This window comes from Hyperolius riggenbachi, chromosome 2 (assembly GCF_040937935.1).
Source record: "Hyperolius riggenbachi isolate aHypRig1 chromosome 2, aHypRig1.pri, whole genome shotgun sequence".
Classification (NCBI taxonomy): domain Eukaryota; kingdom Metazoa; phylum Chordata; class Amphibia; order Anura; family Hyperoliidae; genus Hyperolius; species Hyperolius riggenbachi.
In genome coordinates this window covers 317,347,272-317,368,341 of record NC_090647.1, presented here as the reverse complement: position 1 = coordinate 317,368,341, position 21,070 = coordinate 317,347,272, and the positions used below count along the sequence as shown (strand labels likewise).

At 45.7% G+C, this 21,070-nt stretch overlaps 1 protein-coding gene across 1 annotated transcript in view; it reads right to left on the bottom strand.

Annotated features, from left to right (window-relative positions):
- The window catches only part of THEMIS2 (thymocyte selection associated family member 2), a 136,386-nt gene extending 124,236 nt beyond the window's left edge, over positions 1 to 12,150 (bottom strand). The window contains exon 1 of the mRNA XM_068266126.1: positions 12,033 to 12,150. Within this exon, the coding sequence (XP_068122227.1) occupies positions 12,033 to 12,138 (106 nt within the window). The 5' untranslated portion in view covers positions 12,139 to 12,150. The remainder of the gene's footprint in view (positions 1 to 12,032) is intronic.
- Between the last annotated feature and the right edge of the window lie 8,920 nt (positions 12,151 to 21,070).

Sequence of the window (21,070 nt, the reverse complement as noted above, 5' to 3'; positions counted from 1 at the left end):
TGGGGAGGACCTCTATTTACAGCAAATGGGAGTGGCAATGGGCTCACGGTTTGCACCGCAGTACGCAAATCTCTTCATGGCAAAGATTGAAGAAGAATACCTGAATACTTGTCATATAAAACCCATGGCCTACTTCTGTTTTATCGACGACATCTTGATCATCTAGTCTGCAAGTGAGGAGGATCTTATCCAATTTCACAGGAACTTCAATGCCTTCCATCCCACAATCAAACTGAAATTGAGCTACTCTCACAGGGAGATTAACTTTCTTGACACACCACCATATACATCAGAGAGAACAGCTTACAAATGTCCATGTACCGCAAACCGACGGATCGTCCCACATACCTCAGGTATGACAGTTTCCACCCCAAACATATAAAGAATTCCATAATTTACAGCCAGGCAATAAGATGCAATCGGATCTGTTCTGACAAGGATGACAAAGACAAACACCTGGATTACCTGAAGAAGAATTTCATAAAACAGGGATACAATCCTCTAATGGCTGAGACCCAAATCAAGAAAGCTAACAACATCCCTAGGACTCAGCTCCTGTAGTACAAGCAGAGCCAGGAAGAGAGCCGTGTCCCACTGGTAGTAACCTACAACCCACGCCTGGTAATCTTAAGAAAGATTGCAAAAGAACTTCATCCTGTTCTACACAGGGATCAGAGACTGAAAAAGATATTCCCTGAACCTCCCCTCCTAGCGTTCCGACAGCCACCCAATCTTAAGCAGATGATAGTGAGGAGTGCCTTAAATAGGCAAGAACAGAATGGAACATTCCCCTGCCGAGGGAAAAAGTGTGGGACCTGTAAACACATCCATTCCACTGACAGGATAGTAATACCAGGTACACAACAGGAATACAAAGTACAACGCACCTTCTCCTGCGACTCATCTAATGTGGTATACGTGATCATGTGTGCAAAATGCCCCAAAGGAATTTATGTGGGAGAAACAAGTCAACCACTGCGTGATCGCATGACACACCACAGATCCACTATTAACAGCAGGAAAAAGGATATTGCAAAATATACTGATCTCCCAATACCAACACACTTTTGTTTACCTGGACACAGTTTAAGCGATTTTCGCGTCACTGTATTAATGGGTGGCTTCAAATCGGGAAACATGAGACTAACACAAGAATCTAAGTTTATACATTGGTTCAAAACTGTAGAAGATGGTTTAAACAAGAACTCTAACTTCTTGTGCTGGTACGATGGGTTTTGAATGCCACAATTCTTTTAATTTAAATTTTTCTATCTTTTCATTCATTTTTGTGCCATATGCTGTGTAAGATGGAACTCACTGTCACTATTCATTTTATTTGCTTTCAGGTGCTGGCTTTAAATGCCACAATTCCCTTAAGCTTAGAATTAATGGTGCATGTAACCAGGCCAGTTACCATTTGAATTCGGAATTTACGATGTCTCTTCATCACTAGAGTCTGCTTTATGTCATGTTGAGGATTCTATTGATCTTATCAATTTAGATAGGATGCCTGGGAAAGCCTCCTCAGTAACAGTTAAGGCATCTAATTACATTTATGTTTGCTAAAGAATGTTTCTCCTCTGTATGTCAGTGTATGTAAGCTGTGTTTTTCAGTTTTGGTCAGGAACCAGTCCGACGAAGGCTTTTTATAAGTCGAAAGCTCACTGTTTATCCATCTCTAAGTTAGCCAATAAATGGTATCATCCTGATTCAAAACTTCTTGCTTTCACTCATGGCTAACACAGTACAACACTTTACTGCTTCTACTATTGGATATATTTAACTTACATTTTTTATCGTAAAAAAACAACGATTTATACAGGAAAATCATGACGATTAACAAGGTTGCCTAAACTTTCACATCCCACTGTATGTAACTATGACTGTATATTCCATGCTGTTCATGCTATTACATCTTGTTGTCTTTTAATTTTTGATATGCAATAAAAGAGCTTATTTTTTATGGAGACGGTGCTGACTCACTGGAATATTCATTGGATGGACACCTAAAGTGCACAGGTGACTAGAGTCATAGCACGTCACGATTGAAAGATTTTTTTCCCTCATTGGTGCTAGCCACACCACACTGTATTGCTGTAACTATGACTGTGATTCTCACATATGCAACTGTGACTATAGTTTTCAAGTATGCAACTATGACTGTGGCTCTCACATATTCAACTAAAGACATAACAACAAAAGTTGAGGTGGTACCTTTAATGACTAACTGTACAAGATTTCTTTGCACGCTTTCAAAGCCTTAAAGTAAACCCGAGGTGAAAGTAAACTGATGAGATAAACAATTATATTTATCCTCCTACTCCTAAAAATGATTTTTTTTAGATATCCCATGGTTTCATTTTATATTTGAACATTTCAAAAGTAAATTAAATGTTTTGTTGTCTCTGCTCAGTGGCAGCCTATTGAGTGTCCCTAAATGAAAATACATGGACTATTGACCTTTTTTTTTTAATCTCCCTCTGCTCCCAGAAGTTGTATTCTGCCAGGAAAACGTTTATGGCTGAAATTTACTTATCAGTGATGTTAACTATATTCCTGGACAAGGTACCAACAAGACAGAAGGTGTCCTTTCAATGCCTAAAAATTAACTCTTTCAGGCAGCAAAATAAAATAAGTAGCCTGGTTATTAATATGTTTTGCACTGCACATGCACATGTTTATCTCATCATGTCACATGTTTCCTCGGGTACCCGTTAAGTTTCTTCTTTAGGCATGATACAGAACTGGTTCAGAACCATATAAAAGTAATGCCACATACAGAAACGTATACTGTATATGATTTTCTAGGGTGTACAGCAATCTGACACTATGTTACTCAGTCTTCCTCTTTTTAAATTGTAGATGATCTCATCAAAGCTTATATCTATTCACCCTGAGAGCATTTGACTATGAATAGAGAAACCAGCACTATTCAAATTAGACAGCGAGCACTTACTGGTAAACACAAACTATAACTATGACTATAGCTCTCACTTATGCAGCTATGACTATGGCTCTCGCTTACATAGTTACATAGTTATTTGGGTTGAAAAAAGACATACGTCCATCGAGTTCAACCAGAAAAGAAAGTACAACACCAGCCTGCTCCCTCACATATATCCTGTTGATCCAGAGGAAGGCGAAAAACCCTTACAAGGCATGGTCCAATTAGCCCCAAAAGGGAAAAAATTCCTTCCCGACTCCAGATGGCAATCAGATAAAATCCCTGGATCAAGACCGCTGAGCATTACCTAGTAATTATAGCCTTGGATGTTGTCACAGGAGCCCTAGTGGCTGACCGCACTTAGCTCTCTAAACGGTGCCAGCGCACAGATCGTGCGAACTCTGGTCGCAGTCAATGCACAGGAACCGTTAAGAATTAGCCGCAGACAACTCAGAAGGGAGCCTGTGAGACACGGGTGATTACAACTTCACCCACTGGTTCAGAGTAAACTGCCACCACCGCGGTTACCATGGGACCGTGGAGCCCACTAACTGACTGACTAGTCCTGCGAATAAAACGGTTAAACACACGGTACTCTGTCTAGCCAACAACAAACAAACAGTAGCGTATCTTCAGAGACCCGGGATCAGTTCTGTGTGTGTTGATAAGCAGGGTAGCGGACAGTGAATGACTTGGAGAAAGTCGTTTATTCACGCAATATAAATAATTAATATATACAGACAATTATTAAAATCACAATTATTAAGACAGTAATAGCCAGTATAAAAATAAAAGAAGGGAGAAAAATACTTAGTTCCTGGAAGGATGTCCTTTTTGTGGGTAAAATCAGAGTTCTGGGTTTCAATCAGAGTTCAGAGTTCAGACCAGGTGGATGCCAGCATATCCTCAAGCTGGCACCTGATGAGTTCAAGATGTTCCAGGGTGGAGGACACTGAGTTTGGGTCCTCTGCCATTCTTATGCCCCTGCTTCAGTAGGAGGGAGTGAGGGCGGGGAGCCATACACCCCCTTAGAAGATGAGATGAGCCCTCCCCTTGTCCTGGGGGCTAGAAATCATATCTACCCATATATGGGCTCTATCTCACAGAACCGTACAGGTCAGGGCGGATTTATTAACATTTTCAGGTCTGTCTCGATTTACCCAGCGCCCTGATACCAGACATGAGGGGTGGGACCCCTGTGGTATCATCAGGGCATTTTCAAACTGCCTAACTGGCAGTCCTTACCTCAGAATGTTCTGAAACTTCCTCAGAACCAGCACTGGGGCTCATGCTACACTTCCCCCACGTTTGGCGAAGCTGCCATCTCAGGGACCCCAGAAATATGACAGATCTGGGAAGTTATGGATATGCTATGAGATTCAGGTTATTCCCAGGCAAAGGCTCTTTGAAGTTTGGAGCAGCCAGCTGGGTGTCACCTCCCCTGCTGGGAGGGAGCCAGTGGGTCTGGCTTCCCCCCAACTAGACTGCTTCTGCCATGGTGCTTGTCACCTTATACCTGATGGATGGGCCATCAGCACAGCTTGAAGCCAGGGACTCTCTGGGCCCAGGCTCATTAGCATATCAAAAGAGCCATCCAGCCTTTAGGATGGTGCTCTCTCTCTCTGCTAAGAAAAGGACTTCAGCTGCCCCTACACACTCAACCCAGATTGTATCGATTTGAAGCGCAATCGATGCAGGGAATCGAGTGCGATCGCTTTTTCTTCACGGGCGGTTCCAGGACGCGCCTGCGGCCCCGCAACCGTCCGTGACAGCCCTCCCCCTTGTCTGCGGCTTAGCCACACCTCCGCAAGATGTGTGGCGGCGCCGCTAACCTGGCTGACGGGCCTCGAGTTGCCGGTACGGCGGGAAAACCTATTGGAGTCCGGGGCTCGGTTCCCCTGGACCGGTCGCGGTCTGCTACCCTCAGGGTTGACCCGACATGGACCGTTCTGGACAGGGCGTTTGCGCCACTGCAGTCGGACGTGGTGTCTGCCGGGACTGCTGACAACGGGCAGTGGGTTGGTTAGGTCAACAGCCAGCCCACGCAGGGTTCCCCTGCTAAGTGGCTGTGGACCTAAGGGAACCCCGCGGGAATCCCTGGACCTTCCCAGCTCCTGACAGACGGCACATGCCCTGCAGTAGTTTGCTACATCCCTGTTCATTCGGGGCCAATAAAACTGGTTCCGAATACCGGCAAGTGTCTTGCGGACACCCGAGTGCCCTGTCAGAGGATTACCATGTACGGATTTCAGCACATGTCCCCTGAACGCACTCGGGACCACAAGCCATTTGGTATTCGCGTGGGATCTACCTGTAGGGGGCTGTACAGACTCACTGTACAGTCTCCCACCTTCCCAGTACACCTTGAAAGCGGCCCCGTCTGCGAGGGGCTCAGCGGCTTGCTGCCTGAGCACCTCCAGGCTTGGGTCACTTTGTAGTGCGGCTGAGAATACGGCGCTGTCAGTTTCAGCCAATTGGCTCATGTCACACGAGGCCAGCGGCTGAAAGGTCTCATCCCTGCGGTCAGAGGAGGGGGAGGAGGCCGGAACCCCCTCCACCTGTTCTGAGCTCGGGTTCTGAGCAGTGCAGCTGCGCGGTACTGCTAGCACAGGTACACTGTCAGAATGGCACAGACGGACATTACTCAAATCATCATTGCATGCAGTAATGACATTGACAGGTATAGACATTTTTTCATTACAGACAGGTTGTACAGTAAACTCAGGTACAGTTACAGCATCATCACAGCAGACAGTCTGTACATCAAACTCAGGTGCCTTTGAAGCAGGCACTATTGAACCTGGTACCCTTGAACTGGGCACATTCAACCCGCCTCCCCCTGGTGCTCCCCCAAGTGTATAAAGTACCTGGTGGTGGGTGGAGAGTCCGTCTCCTTCCGTAAGCGACAAGGCGGTCGTGGCAGGTTCATAGTAGGACACAAGCTTGCCCAAATCAGTCCCCAGCAACACAGGGACTGGGAGATCCTTCATAACCCCAACAACCCTTTCGTGGATCCCTAATCCCCAATCCAGCTTCACTGTCGCGTGGGCTATGTGAAAAAGGGTGCCCTCTACTCCAGTAAGGGCAAGGGATCGGCTGGAGCTGATGCTCTCCTTTGGCACAAGGTGTGAGTGAACTAACGTGATGTCAGCTCCGGTGTCTCGGAATCCGGTGACAACTTTGCCGTTCACTCTAACAAGTTGCTGCTGGTCGGTTCGGTCGCGGATTTCCTTTCCGCGGGCAAACAGGACAAAATCTGATGATCCAGGCTGTGGTTCGCTGGCGGGTTGCCTCTGCTGTGGGTGAGGTGCAGGTGATGCAGATGATCCAGGTGCTGGTGGTGTCTGTCTCCGCTCCGGACAGTCGAATTTCATGTGTCCGGGCTGGCGGCAGTAGTGACAGGTGACCTCTCCAGGGGCTGCAGCCCTGGGTGCAGAAGCTGTGTTGGATGGCCTCTGTGGCTGACGGCTCACAGGGGCAGGAGGGTCTGCCGAGGTATTGGGCTGACCTCCTCTCCAGCTGGATGGGACAGTTCTGCGTGTATCAGCCACCCGGGTAGTTGCAAAAGTCTCAGCAAGGTCTGCAGCGACAGTGGCTGAAGCCGGCCTGCGTTCTAGCACAAACTGGCGTACATCAGGAGGACAAATGTTCAGAAATTGTTCGAGGACTATCAAGTCAAGGACGCCATAAGACCCTTTGGTGAGGCCTAGAGTCCACTGCCGTAGTGTGGTGAGCAAGCTGCTGGCCACATCTCGGTACGAATCAGAAGACTTTTTCTGCCAGGCCCTGAACTTTTTCCGATAGGCTTCTGGCGTCAGCTGGTACTTAGTAATGATAGCGTCTTTTATAGCAGCATAATCATTATCCTTCTCCGCAGGCAATTCTGCGAAGGCATCAAGCGCTTTGTAGCGCAGCAAAGGTGTCAGATGTCTGGCCCACTGGTCTTGGGACAGACGATACTGAGGGCACGCTTTTTCAAAAGACCGCAAAAACAAGTCAATGTCTGTGTCTTTTTCAATATTAGCAAATTTAAATTTTGCACTTACGGGTGCTGCAGCTCCTTCAGCAGGGAGGCACGGGCGGTGAACTCCGGCTGGCCTGTTGAACCTTTGCCATGTTGAGCTCATGCTGTCGTCTCTCCCGCGCCTCTGCGGCATCCCTCTCCGCGTGGCGTTCTGCGGATTGGCGCTCCCGCTCCTCTCGTTTTTGCTCCGCCATGTACTGCAGGTACTTGTCCAGGTCAGTCTCCATCAGCTTTTGTAATGCCTGCTGCATTACCGGGTCAGCACCCATGGACAGTCCAGTACTGGCCAGTTCCGGGCGAGTACTGTCAGAAACTCTGGGATTGGGGTCCATACTGACAGTCTCTGGCGTAACTGTTGCAACAGGGCCCGCAGGATGCTCAACCTCTGTACGCCTAGGATCTTCAGTCTCTGGTTCCCCTAGACTGTCAGATGGGCTGGTATCCACTTCAGCGGACACTCCCGGCTCCCGCAGTTGCTGGGCATTCCATCTGGACAAGTCTGCTATCAGGTCCCGTTTGTTCTTGCGGAGGATGCCAATGCCCCTCTCTTCGCAAAGATTTTCCAGGTCTGCTAGGCACATGTTCTGGTAGTTCCCGGACATTTCCATGCCAAATAAAATAAAACTTTTGGGGAGGGGTACTGGCTACACAGTCTCTCTGTATATATAAAAAATATATTGCCTTCCAGCTACACCAACGAATTAGTTTCGTTTCTTGATAGCGCTAGCGCTATCTTAGATACTTTCAGCACAACACAGGTCCCAACCGCTGCCTAACACTGTCACAGGAGCCCTAGTGGCTGACCGCACTTAACTCTCTAAACGGTGCCAGCGCACAGATCGTGCAAACTCTGGTCGCAGTCAATGCGCAGGAACCGTTAAGAATTAGCCGCAGACAACTCAGAAGGGAGCCTGTGAGACACGGGTGATTACAACTTCACCCACTGGTTCAGAGTAAACTGCCAGGTGGATGCCAGCATATCCTCAAGCTGGCACCTGATGAGTTCAAGATGTTCCAGGGTGGAGGACACTGAGTTTGGGTCCTCTGCCATTCTTATGCCCCTGCTTCAGTAGGAGGGAGTGAGGGCGGGGAGCCATACACCCCCTTAGAAAATGAGATGAGCCCTCCCCTTGTCCTGGGGGCTAGAAATCATATCTACCCATATATGGGCTCTATCTCACAGAACCGTACAGGTCAGGGCGGATTTATTAACATTTTCAGGTCTGTCTCGATTTACCCAGCGCCCTGATACCAGACATGAGGGGTGGGACCCCTGTGGTATCATCAGGGCATTTTCAAACTGCCTAACTGGCAGTCCTTACCTCAGAATGTTCTGAAACTTCCTCAGAACCAGCACTGGGGCTCATGCTACACTTCCCCCACGTTTGGCGAAGCTGCCATCTCAGGGACCCCAGAAATATGACAGATCTGGGAAGTTATGGATATGCTATGAGATTTAGGTTATTCCCAGGCAAAGGCTCTTTGAAGTTTGGAGCAGCCAGCTGGGTGTCACCTCCCCTGCTGGGAGGGAGCCAGTGGGTCTGGCTTCCCCCCAACTAGATTGCTTCTGCCATGGTGCTTGTCACCTTATACCTGATGGATGGGCCATCAGCACAGCTTGAAGCCAGGGACTCTCTGGGCCCAGGCTCATTAGCATATCAAAAGAGCCATCCAGCCTTTAGGATGGTGCTCTCTCTCTCTGCTAAGAAAAGGACTTCAGCTGCCCCTACACACTCAACCCAGATTGTATCGATTTGAAGCGCAATCGATGCAGGGAATTGAGTGCGATCGCTTTTTCTTCACGGGCGGTTCCAGGACGCGCCTGCGGCCCCGCAACCGTCCGTGACAGATGTCTTTCAACGCAAGGAAAGCATCTAAGCCCCCTTTAAATGCAGATATAGAACATGTCATAACTACTTCCTGTGGCAATGCATTCCACATCTTAATCACTCTTACTGTAAAGAACTCTTTCCTAAATAAATGTCTAAAATGTTTTTCCTCCATGCACAGATCATGTCCTCTAGTCCTTTGTGAAAGCCTAGGGACAAAAAGCTCATCCGCCAAGCTTTTATATTACCCTCTGATGTATTTATACATGCTAATTAGATCCCCTCTAAGGTACCTTTTCTCTAGACTAAATAAACCCAGTTTATCTAACCTTTCTTGATAAGTGAGACCTTCCATCCCTCGTATCAGTTTTGTTGCTAGTCTCTGCACCTGCTCTAAAACTGCAATATCTTTCCTGTAATGTGGTGCCCAGAACTGAATTCCATATTCCAGATGTGGCCTTACTAGAGAGTTAAACAGGGGCAATATTATGCTAGCATCTCAAGTTTTTACTGTATTTCCCTTTTAATGCATCCCAAATTTTTATTAGCTTTAGCTGCAGCGGCTTGGCATTGAATATGATTTTTTAACTTGTTGTCGATGAGTTCTCCTAAGTCATTCTCTAAGGTTGATGTCCCCATCTGTATCCCGTTTATTTTGTATGGTGCTAGACCATTGGTATGACCAAAATGCATGACTTTACATTTTTCAACATTGAATTTCATCTGCTATTTATGTGCCAAAAGCCATCCTATCCAGATCCTGTTGCAAATGCAAATGTCACTATATTCCTGTGAGTTGATGATTCTGCACAATTTTGTATCATCTGCAAAAATAGCAACATTGCTTTCTACTGCATCTACTAGATCATCCATAAATAAATTGAAGAGTACTGGACCCAGTACTGACCCCTGTGGGACCCCACTGCTAATAGTCACCCATTTTGAATAAGATCCATTGACCACAACTCTTTATTTTGTTTTCATCCTTTAGGAGTCCGATACAGTCAACCTTTTTTTTTTTTTTTTTTTTTTTAGAGATGATGTACTTGTAAAACTTCTTTGGGTTACATTTGATATCCCTAGCAATTTGATTTTCAGCTTCAATCTTTGCCAGCCTAATATCTTTTTTACAACTTTCATTGCACTCCTTATAATTGTATAACTGTAGGGGTCGGGGGAAAGTTAGTTGAACTTACCCGGGGCTTCTAATGGTCCCCCACAGACATCCTGTGCCCACGTAGCCACTCCCCAATGCTCCGGCCCCGCCTCCTGTTCACTTCTGGAATTTCAGACTTTAAAGTCTGAAAACCACTGTGCCTGCGTTGCCGTGTTCTCGATCCCGCTGATGTCACCAGGAGCGTACTACGCAGGCCTAGTATGGTCTGTGTCTGCGCAGTACGCTCCTGGTGACATCAGCGGGAACAAGGACACAGCAATGCAGGCACAGTGGTTTTCAGACTTTAAAGTCTGAAATTCTAGAAGTGAACTGGAGGCGGGGCCGGAGCATCGGTGAGTGGCTGCGTGGGCACAGGATGTCTGCGGGGGACTGTTAGAAGCCCCAGGTAAGTTCAACTCATTTTCCCCCGACCCCCCCTACAGTATCCCTTTAATGCAGCCTCGGTCCCCTCCTGTTTTAGGATCTTATAGGCATTCTTTTTCCACTTCATTTTATCTCTAACCTTTCTATTCATCCATAGTGGCCTTTTTTTATTCCTAGACGTTTTGTTTCCATATGGGATGTATTTATTACATTATTGATCGAGAATAAGTTTAAAACTTTGCCATTTCCCTTCAGTGTCATTATCCCAGTTTACCAAACTTAGTGCCCGCCTGAGTTGATTGAACTTTGCTTTTCTAAAATTCATAGTTTTAGTTGTAGTTATAGTTATGCAACTATGACTATGTCTCTCACATATGCAATTATTACTATGTCTCTCACATGTGCAATGACTGTGGCTCTCACATGTGCAATTATTACTATGTCTCTCACATGTGCAATGACTGTGGCTCTCACATATTCAACTATTACTATGTCTTTCACATATGCAGCTATGACTGTGGCTCTCACAAATGCAACTATGACTATGGCTCTCACATATGCAACTATTACTATAGCTCTCCCATATGCAACTATGGCTTTCACATATGCAACTATGACTATGTCTCTCACATATGCAATTATTACTATGTCTCTCACATGTGCAATGACTGTGGCTCTCACATATTCAACTATTACTATGTCTTTCACATATGCAGCTATGACTGTGGCTCTCACAAATGCAACTATGACTATGGCTCTCACATATGCAACTATTACTATAGCTCTCCCATATGCAACTATGGCTTTCACATATGCAACTATGACTTTCACATATGCAACTATGACTATGTCTCTCACATGTGCAATGACTGTGGCTCTCACATATTCAACTATTACTATGTCTTTCACATATGCAGCTATGACTGTGGCTCTCACAAATGCAACTATGACTATGGCTCTCACATATGCAACTATTACTATAGCTCTCCCATATGCAACTATGACTTTCACATATGCAACTATGACTATGGCTCTTACATATGCAACTATTATTATAGCTCTCCTTTATGCAACTATGACTGTGGCTTTTACGTATGCATCTATGACTATGGCTCACGCATATGCAAATGTGACAAATGTGACTGTGGCTCTCTCATATGCAACTATGATTATGTCTCTCACATATGCAATGACTGTGGCTTTCACATTTGCAACTATGACTGTGGCTTTCACATTTGCAACTATGACTGTGGCTTTCACATTTGCAACTATGACTATAGCTCTCACACATGCAACTATGACTGTGGCTCTCACGTATGCAACTATTACTATGTCTCTCACATAGGCAACTATTACAATAGCACTCCTATATGCAACTATGACTGTGGCTCACACATAAGCAAATGTAACATTTAAGGGTCCGATTAAAATAAGATTCCAGTGACCCCCTGGTACATATTCCCTGATGGAGAGTATATGTACATTAAGATCATTGTAATAACAATCAGTAATAGTAAAGTTCCGTATGAAAAAACTAATCTGGTTTGGGTGCCAAAGAGGGCATACTGCTTCTCTGGACCTTTAGCAGAAAGACAGACGCAGTCCCTTTGGTTTATAACTCCATGTACCTGTGAATGCAATACAATTGTGACAATTACCTATTGTTGTAGTGTAATATTTCTGAATTATACTTACTCTGCAAATAGACCCCAGATGCAATCTTTATTATCCTTGGAAATGAGGAGACAGGCAGGAATGCAATAAAATCACTCAGGGATACAGAATCCTCTGGGTTGTCCATTGTGAGCAGAACGAAGAGTATCTTGGACTACTGACATGAATGCTTTACTGAAATGGCATGAAATGGAAGCTGACTCAAACCTCAGAATGCAGTGCGTTTCCTGCAAAACACCCCTCAATTCGTGAAAGTGAAACTTCAAAGGAGGAACTTTGATGTCCACATTATTATGTCCGGTACAAAGTCCTCTAACGCCTATAGTCCATTCTATTGCTCTCACTAGTTTTGTATTAAACCTTGGGGCACAGGGAAGCAGATTTTTACAGCTGTAAGTTGCAAATATTATCGAATGAATGTATATGCTCTGTTATATGTGTTACATGCCCATATAAACAAAGTAACTAAACAAAGTAATAAAGCTGACATAATGCTTGCCATTAACTCTTGCAATATATAGAGAGTAGCTGAAAACACTTTTTTTTCCATGAAAAGTGGAATTTTACTCGTCCAAATTTCAGACATAAACCTTTTCCACTCTAGAAAAGACCTCAAGTTCAAGTTTATTTGCATATAACCCCCTTTAGATTATATAAAATAAATCATTTCCATCCAGTACCTTAAAGAGACTCTGTAACTGTAACAAAATGTTCAGCCTTATTTCTTCTATCCTATAAGTTCCTATACCTGTTCTAATGTGGTCTGCATTACTGCAGCCTTTCCTAGTTGCACAGTGGCTGTATTATCTCTGTTATATAATCTAATCTTCTTTCCTTTGTCAGCTTTGTTGGCTCAGGCCGGAATGTGCTGCTCTGCTGTGATAGGTAGAAGTTATTTACACCCTCTCCATGCCCCCTCCAGGCTTTGTATGAGTCACAGACTGAGCTTCTCTCAGCCTATCACATGCTGGTTAGCAGCCATGTTTTTTGTTTGTAAACGCTGCCTAAAACTGGCAATTACAAGCCAGGTTTGCAGCAGAGAGTGGCAGAAACAGCACAGAGGGGCCCAGGAGAACATAATGAATAGAATGGTATGCTTTTTATTGTAAGAATTTTAGAGTACAGATTCTCTTTAATAGGAACCCTCCAAAAGCCTTTTTTTTTGCAGCATAGATTTGAGAGCTGAAAACTGTGAATGTATTATATAGCTCCTGTGCAATTCAAGTAGTAGGCATTTCCACAGAATCTATGTTTAAACCAGAAATGGATTAAGATAAAATGGGGCCTTAGGCAAGATAGCAGTTTTTGCTCATCACTGTGACTAAACTGTAACATGTGTTAATGGAGTTGTTAGGGATGGCAATTAGTCACTACTGTTAATGAAAAGTTGCTATGATTAGGACCTAATGCTTATTGATGCAGCACCCACTCCACAGTGGCTTATGGTGGGAGATGGCTCCTCTCACTCTTGTCCAACACAGCTTCAGGAGAGCGGAGGTGGCTCATACTGTCAAGGTTTGGAAGAGAACATAAAAGGGGGGGGGGGTAGTTTGATGCAAAAAACTGGACTTGGGGTGTAAACCAGAGCCAGATCGTCCACAAGGCGATTCTAGGCAGTTGCCTAGGGACTGGAATGAGTCTAGGGGGCTGCTGGCTGCTACCCCCCCCCCCCACCTTGCACAACACCGCTCATTGTTCTAAAGGGACAAAACAGCGGAAAATGAATGGTAGAGTGTAATAGGACAAGGCAGCAGGCCACATAGAAACCTGTAAAGATACATATATATACATTAATGACAATCATCGCATTAAACAAAGGTGCTCAGACTACTACCATCTACTGGTTAAATACCAAACCAGTGGATGGAGTCTGAGCACCTTTGTTTAAAGCGATGATTGTCATTAACCCGCTGGGCTGATTATTTTCGGCGCACGGCTGCGGGGTTTTTTTTTCACCTAATTTTTTTTAACATGTAGCTAGCCGTGCGCTAGCTACATGATACCCCCCTCTGTGCGGCGTCTGCCCAGCCCCTCCGCCGGCGCATATTCCCAACAGGAAATCTCGATGAACGGGATTTCCTGTATGGGCTTCCCCCGTCGCCATGGCGATGATCGCGATGACGTCATCGACGTCGTGACATCAGGGGGAGTCCCTATCCACCCCATAGCGCAGCCTGGCGGTGATTGGCCAGGCTGCACAAGAGGTTTGCGGGGGGGCCCTCTTTTGCGGCAGGTAGTGGTGGATCGGCGGTGAGCGGCGGCGATCGGAACAGACACGCAGCTAGCAAAGTGCTAGCTGCGTGTTTGAAAAAAAAATTGTTCAAATCGGCCCACCAGGGCCTGAGCGGTGCCCTGCGGCGTTACTGGACGAGCTGAGCTCGTTCGTAACGCCCAGGAGGTTAATGTATATATGTATCTTTACAGGTTTCTATGTGGCCTGCTGCCTTGCCCTATTACGCTCTACCATTCATTTTCCGCTGTTTTGTCCCTTTAGAACAATGAACGATGTTGTGTGAGGCTGTTGAAGTCTACGGAGTGAGCGGACGTTGTCACCCGCTCTCCCATTGGACGGCGGTGGGTATGGGTGGACAACGTATCAGTGGGATGACGTCACACAGCAGTCGCTGTAGGCTCATTTTTTATTGGCTGTCGGTGATGGCAGTCTTCAAGTTGACTAGGCGGACGTTGTCAGCTTTACTATGATTGGCTGACCCGCGCTACACTGATATATGCTGCTGCATGGTGAGATATAGCATTGTGATGTGTTTTACACATCTGAAACCGCATTGAGTGCATTTTCTGCATTGAGTAAGTTCCTATTAACTGGACTCATCATTTTAAGCCAATACTTTATGTACATGTGTGATATATTATTTATATGGTATATGATATGATCTGCTCAGCCATTGGTTGTATAACATCATGAATATGTATGTATGCAAATGTTTGTAGACGCTACAGTCTTCCAACAGGTCTACTGATGTTGTATATGAAGGCGATGTTTTTGCACATGTATGTCAGTGTGTACTGGAACTATTTGAAGAAGGGTGTTTTATCCCAAATGCCTCGCGTCATAGTGATCCAGCGCACACTGGTTATATGCTTTGTTAGTTTTTAAAGAGCTTTAAATAAACTTATTTTAGACGGTGCGGATCTTCTCATCATATAGATTGGATCCCTGTGACTCCAGGGGTGATCACGGCACGCCAGCATCCACGGGTGCGGTTGCAGCTGGAGAAATTCTTATAGAGACCCATACAGTCGGTGTGGTTCATACATAGGTGCATAAGGGGGATAGCTACACCCCACTCTGTCAATTCTGATATACCCCTGCAGAGTGGTGGGGGATAAGCATCAAATCCACTTTTTTCTAGGCATCTACTTCCACACTGCACTGAGCTCACATGGAGTAGTGAAAAACTGTGTCACCCTCCGTCTTGACATTTATGTTTTATCATTAAAGTGTATCAATACTTTTTTATGTATCCGAGAGGGTTTGTCTAATTAGACTACTGTTTGCATTTGTATATTTCCCTGAAATTCTTATTCGGGCAGTTTGCATAAAATAAATTACCAAAAATCATTATTTTTGTATGTAGGCTGCTCCCCACAAACAATTACTTCCATTAAAAAGCATTCCATATTTATCTGAGACTTTTTAACAATTAAATATCTGGGGGTTGGACTACGTTCCAAGATAGAAGACCTCTACAAGTACACTTATGAAGACATTTTTTTATTACAGAGTCTGCCATTGGCTCTTCCTTACAAATGATGCTCAGACTGGAATTGACTCTTCCAAAACTTTGTTTGGGCAAGAAGCCAGTGTAGAATTTCCTTTTCTACCATAGCGAGAGGGATAAAATATGGTAGATCAGCACCTGAAATCTTTCACTTTTATAAAAGTCTTCATTTTATGAGAGCTCTGGGGTGGAGAATTAAAGTACACCTGAACTGAGAGTGATCTGGGGGCCCCTCTCAATTCAGGGAACACAATGCAGCTCTCCCTATGAACTTAAAGTCCATAATCACTACAGTATTTTTGTGATGATTTTTAAATTTGTTAAACGATGTCCAACAACAGACTACTCATGAAAATCGTGCGTTTTGAACGACTGTTATAACGATCGCATAGCAGACAATCATTAAGATGCCCTATAAAGTCAATGGACTTTAGAGTGAATTTACTGCAATAGTTAATGCCATCGTTCACAGCCTGTCATTCGTTTCCACAGTGCGTAATCCTGAAAGATGGATTGGGGTCGCAGATTCCCCGATCCATCTTCATGTTGAGGAAATGCTGCCATTAATGTTGGTTCTAATTCAATTAACTTTTCTCTTAGGTGATGCTTTTCCAACTTATCTACAAACAGGCCCGTATTTACATCACAGAAGCCTATAGGCACAGATGTCCTGGCTCCCTAGACTTCGCCCTTCATGGACCTACAAACCCCTGCCAAACCACATGTGTTGGCTGGCTTAGCTGTCACCACTCTCCTACTTCCCCTGCCTGGTATAGGTAGCCACAAGTGCCCTTTAGCATTAGGTAGCCAGAAGAACCCTCAGTAAGTAGCAAGAGGTTCCCCTGACTGAAGGGAGATCTCGTCAGTAGAATGCCAAGAGCAGGGTGAGTAAATCTCATTTACACTCTGATAAGGACTCTGTATTGGGAAGGAGGTATGGAGGCACTCAGGGAGGGAAGTGAGCCGCCTTTCCATCATCATGCATCTGTAGGCGTGTGCCTACAGTGCCTTATGGTAAATCCGGCCCTGTCTACAAAATAGCATTTTAGCAACAAGCAAGTAAAAAATTATTTCAACTAATATACTTGCAAACCTTTTTTTGCTTGCTGGTTTTTACTTTATAGATAGAATGTGAATACCTATTTTATGAGAAGATTATTGAATTTGGGTTGTTGTCCTTTAAGTGCTGTATAATCTATGAGTAATGTATATCATCATCAGCAGTAGATACTTGTACCATGATAGCTGTCAGTTAAAAGAGGAAATTTTGAATCAGGATGATATTTTTTTATTGGCTGACTATGTAGGAGACCATGGGTTTTCTCTTTGTAAGCTGTTTTCTCAGTTCCCATAAATAGTTATTCTTCCCTGGGCTCAGTTCTTCTTTTTAATGCCATTCTCCTGCTGTAAAATCATTATTGGTTTATCATTTTTGCAGTTGATAATCAGGAAATTCTGTTGTTAGCTATCTTAATTACTTATTATAATATAGCAAAATCAGTCACAGCGACAGCGATAGCCTTCCCTTATATCAAGCTGCAGTATAAACTGGAGAACAAAAAATGGTAGGGTTTACTAGCCTAGTGTAAATCTCACAAGTTTGTTATAAAAAATAACATTTACAGTATAAGACATTTCTAAACACCAGGGCCCATATGCAATCCACTTTTTCATTACATTCAGGAGTTTTCTCCTAGGGCAGTGGTGGCAAACCTTTCCGAGACCGAGTGCCCAAACTTCAACTCAAAAGTCTCTTGTCTCTCGTAGTGCCAACACGCCAATTTGAACAAAATGACCCCCCCCCCCCCCCCAGAAGAGATGACAAATACCAGGCTAAGCGCACCGCGGCGAAAAAATGGGCGTGACCAAGACATTGTATGGGTGGAGCTAACGTAAAGAAGCATGCAGATCAAAAGTTTCTGATTGAACTCTGACTGGATTAGCTGCATGCTTGTTTCAGGTCTGTGATACAGACAGAACTGATATCAAAAGATTAGCAGGATGCCAGGCAACTGGTACTGTTTAAAACAAAATCAGTATGGCAGCCTTCACATACCTCTCACCTCAGTTGTGATTTAATCAACTCTGCAAGAGCTAGGATTCCTCTTGCATAGAAATTGAGGGAGCCTCCTTCAATAAGACTTTGGTCTATTGCTGAGCTAGAAGAAGAAACCATACTACTGTGTTTCCCTGAAATTAAAACAAGATGTTATATTTGTTGCTCCAAAAGATGCATTAGGGCTTATTTTCAGGGGTGCGCTATTTTTGCTTGAACAAGTGCCAATGGTGGATGGAATACAGGCTCTCACACACAGATCGGGTAGTTCCACTGGCGACACTTGTCACTGGTGCGCCATCTTCTGTCAGGTCCCTTGACGTTCCACTGCAGCCAAGTGTAACAGTTGGCTACCCCTGGTGACTGAAAGCAGTGGAACAATGCCAGCGGTAGAGTTGGGCCGAACGGTTCGCCTGCGAACGGTTCCATGCGAACTTCAGTGGTTCGCGTTCGCGTCCCGCAGGCGAAGTTTTGCGGAAGTTCGGTTCGCCCCATAATGCACCATGAGGGTCAACTTTGACCCTCTACATCACAGTCAGCAGGCCCAGTGTAGCCAATTAGGCTACACTAGCCCCTGGAGCCACTCCCCCCCTAATAAAAGGCAGGCAGCGGCGGCCATTAAGCTCACTCGTGTGCCTGCGTTAGTGAGAGTAGGGCGAGCTGCTGCAGACTGTCTCTCATAGGGAAAGATTAGTTAGGCTTAGCTTGTTCCTGGCTGCATACCTGTTCTGTTCAGTGAGCCCACCATACCTGTTCTGTTCAGTGAGCCCACTGGATACCTGCATACCTGTTCAGTGAACCTGCCACTGCATACCTGTTCTGTGAACCCACCACTGCATACCTGTACTGTGAACCCACCACTGCATACCTGTTCAGTGAACCCACCACTGCATACTTGTTCAGTGAACCCACCACTGCATACCTGTTCAGTGAACCTGCCACTGCATTCCTGTTCTGTGAACCCACCACTGCATACCTGTTCAGTGAACCCACCACTGCATACCTGTTCAGTGAACCCACCACTGCATACCTGTTCAGTGAACCTGCCACTGCATACCTGTTCTGTTCGGTGAACCCGCCACCGTATACCTGTTCTGTCCAGTGAAACTGCCACTGTATACCTGTTCTGTTCAGTGAACCCGCCACTGCATACCTGTTCTGTTCAGTGAACCCGCCACTGCATACCTGTTCAGTGAACCCACCACTGCATACCTGTTCAGTGAACCCACCACTGCATACCTGTTCAGTGAACCTGCCACTGCATACCTGTTCTGTTCAGTGAACCCGCCACTGTATACCTGTTCTGTTCAGTGAACCTGCCACTGTATACCTGTTCTGTTCAGTGAACCCGCCACTGCATACCTGTTCTGTTCAGTGAACCCGCCACTGTATTCCTGTTCAGTGAACCCACCACTGCATACCTGTTCTGTTCAGTGAATGCGCCACTGCATACCTGTTCTGTTCAGTGAACCCGCCACTGTATACCTGTTCTGTTCAGTGAACCCGCCACTGCATACCTGTTCTGTTCAGTGAATCCGCCACTGCATACCTGTACTGTTCAGTGAACCCGTCACTGTATTCCTGTTCAGTGAATCCACCACTGCATATCTGTTCTGTTCAGTGAACCCGCCACTGCATACCTGTTGTGTTCAGTGAACCCGCCACTGTATACCTGTTCTGTTCAGTGAACCTGCCACTGTATACCTGTTCTGTTCAGTGAACCCGCCACTGTATACCTGTTCTGTGAACCTGCCACTGCATACCTGTTCTGTGAACCCACCACTGCATACCTGTTCTGTTCAGTGAACCCGCCACTGCATACCTGTTCTGTTCAGTGAACCCGCCACTGTATACCTGTTCAGTTAACCCGCCACTGCATACCTGTTGTGTTCAGTGAACCCGCCACTGTATACCTGTTCTGTTCAGTGAACCCGCCACTGCATACCTGTACTGTTCAGTGAACCCGCCACTGCATACCTGTTCTGTGAACCTGCCACTGCATACCTGTTGTGTTCAGTGAACCCGCCACTGTATACCTGTTCAGTGAACCTGCCACTGCATACCTGTTCTGTGAACCCGCCACTGCATACCTGTTGTGTTCAGTGAACCCGCCACTGCATACCTGTTCAGTGAACCCGCCACTGTATACCTGTTCTGTTCAGTGAACCCACCACTGCATACCTGTACTGTTCAGTGAACCCGCTACTGCATACCTGTTCTGTGAACCCGCCACTGCATACCTGTTGTGTTCAGTGAACCCGCCACTGCATACCTGTTCAATGAACCCGCCACTGCATACCTGTTCTGTTCAGTGAACCCGCCACTGCATACCTGTTCTGTTCAGTGAACCCACCGCATCAGTGCGCATACCTGTGCAGTTAAGTGAACCCACCTACCTACGTGAGTGCTCGCAGTGTGATATACCACTCCGTGCATACACGATATGGACAAAACAGGTAGAGGAAGAGGTAGTGCCAGAGCCAGAGGAAGGCCACCCGGCAGGTCTGTGCGAGGTCATGTAAATGTAATTTCGTGTGGACCTGGCCCACAGTACAGTGCTCGGAAGAAGGCACGTCCCATCACCTCCCAAGATTGTCAGGACGTGGTTGAGTATTTAGCGACACAGAACACCTCATCTTGCTCAGCCACCAGCGCTACTACTAGCACCACTTCCGCTGCATTTGCCACTTCGCAAGAATTATTTAGTGGTGAAATCACTGATGCACAGCCATTGTTGTTACAGCCAGATGAATTTTCACCAGCTCATATGTCTGAGTTACGCAGCAACACTATGGATGTAACGTGTAAGGAGGCTGAAGGACCTACTGATGGTGCATGTTTGGATTTTTCTGAGGCAAGTGAAGCTGGGCAGGATGATTACGATGATGACGATGATACAGATCCTCTGTATGTTCCCAATAGAGGAGATGAAGAGGGGGACAGTTCAGAGGGGGAGTCAGAGAGTAGTAGGAGGAGAGAAGTTGCTGAAAGAAGCTGGGGCAGCTCTTCGTCAGAAACAGCTGGTGGCAGTGTCCGGCACCATGTATCGCCACCTATGTACAGCCAGCCAACTTGCCCTTCAGCATCAGCTGCTGAGGTCCCCATAGTGCCCACATCCCAGGGTGGCTCAGCGGTGTGGAAATTTTTTAATGTGTGTGCCTCAGATCGGAGCAAAGCCATCTGTTCACTCTGCCAACAAAAATTGAGCCGTGGAAATGCCAACACTCACGTAGGGACAAGTGCCTTACGAAGGCACCTGG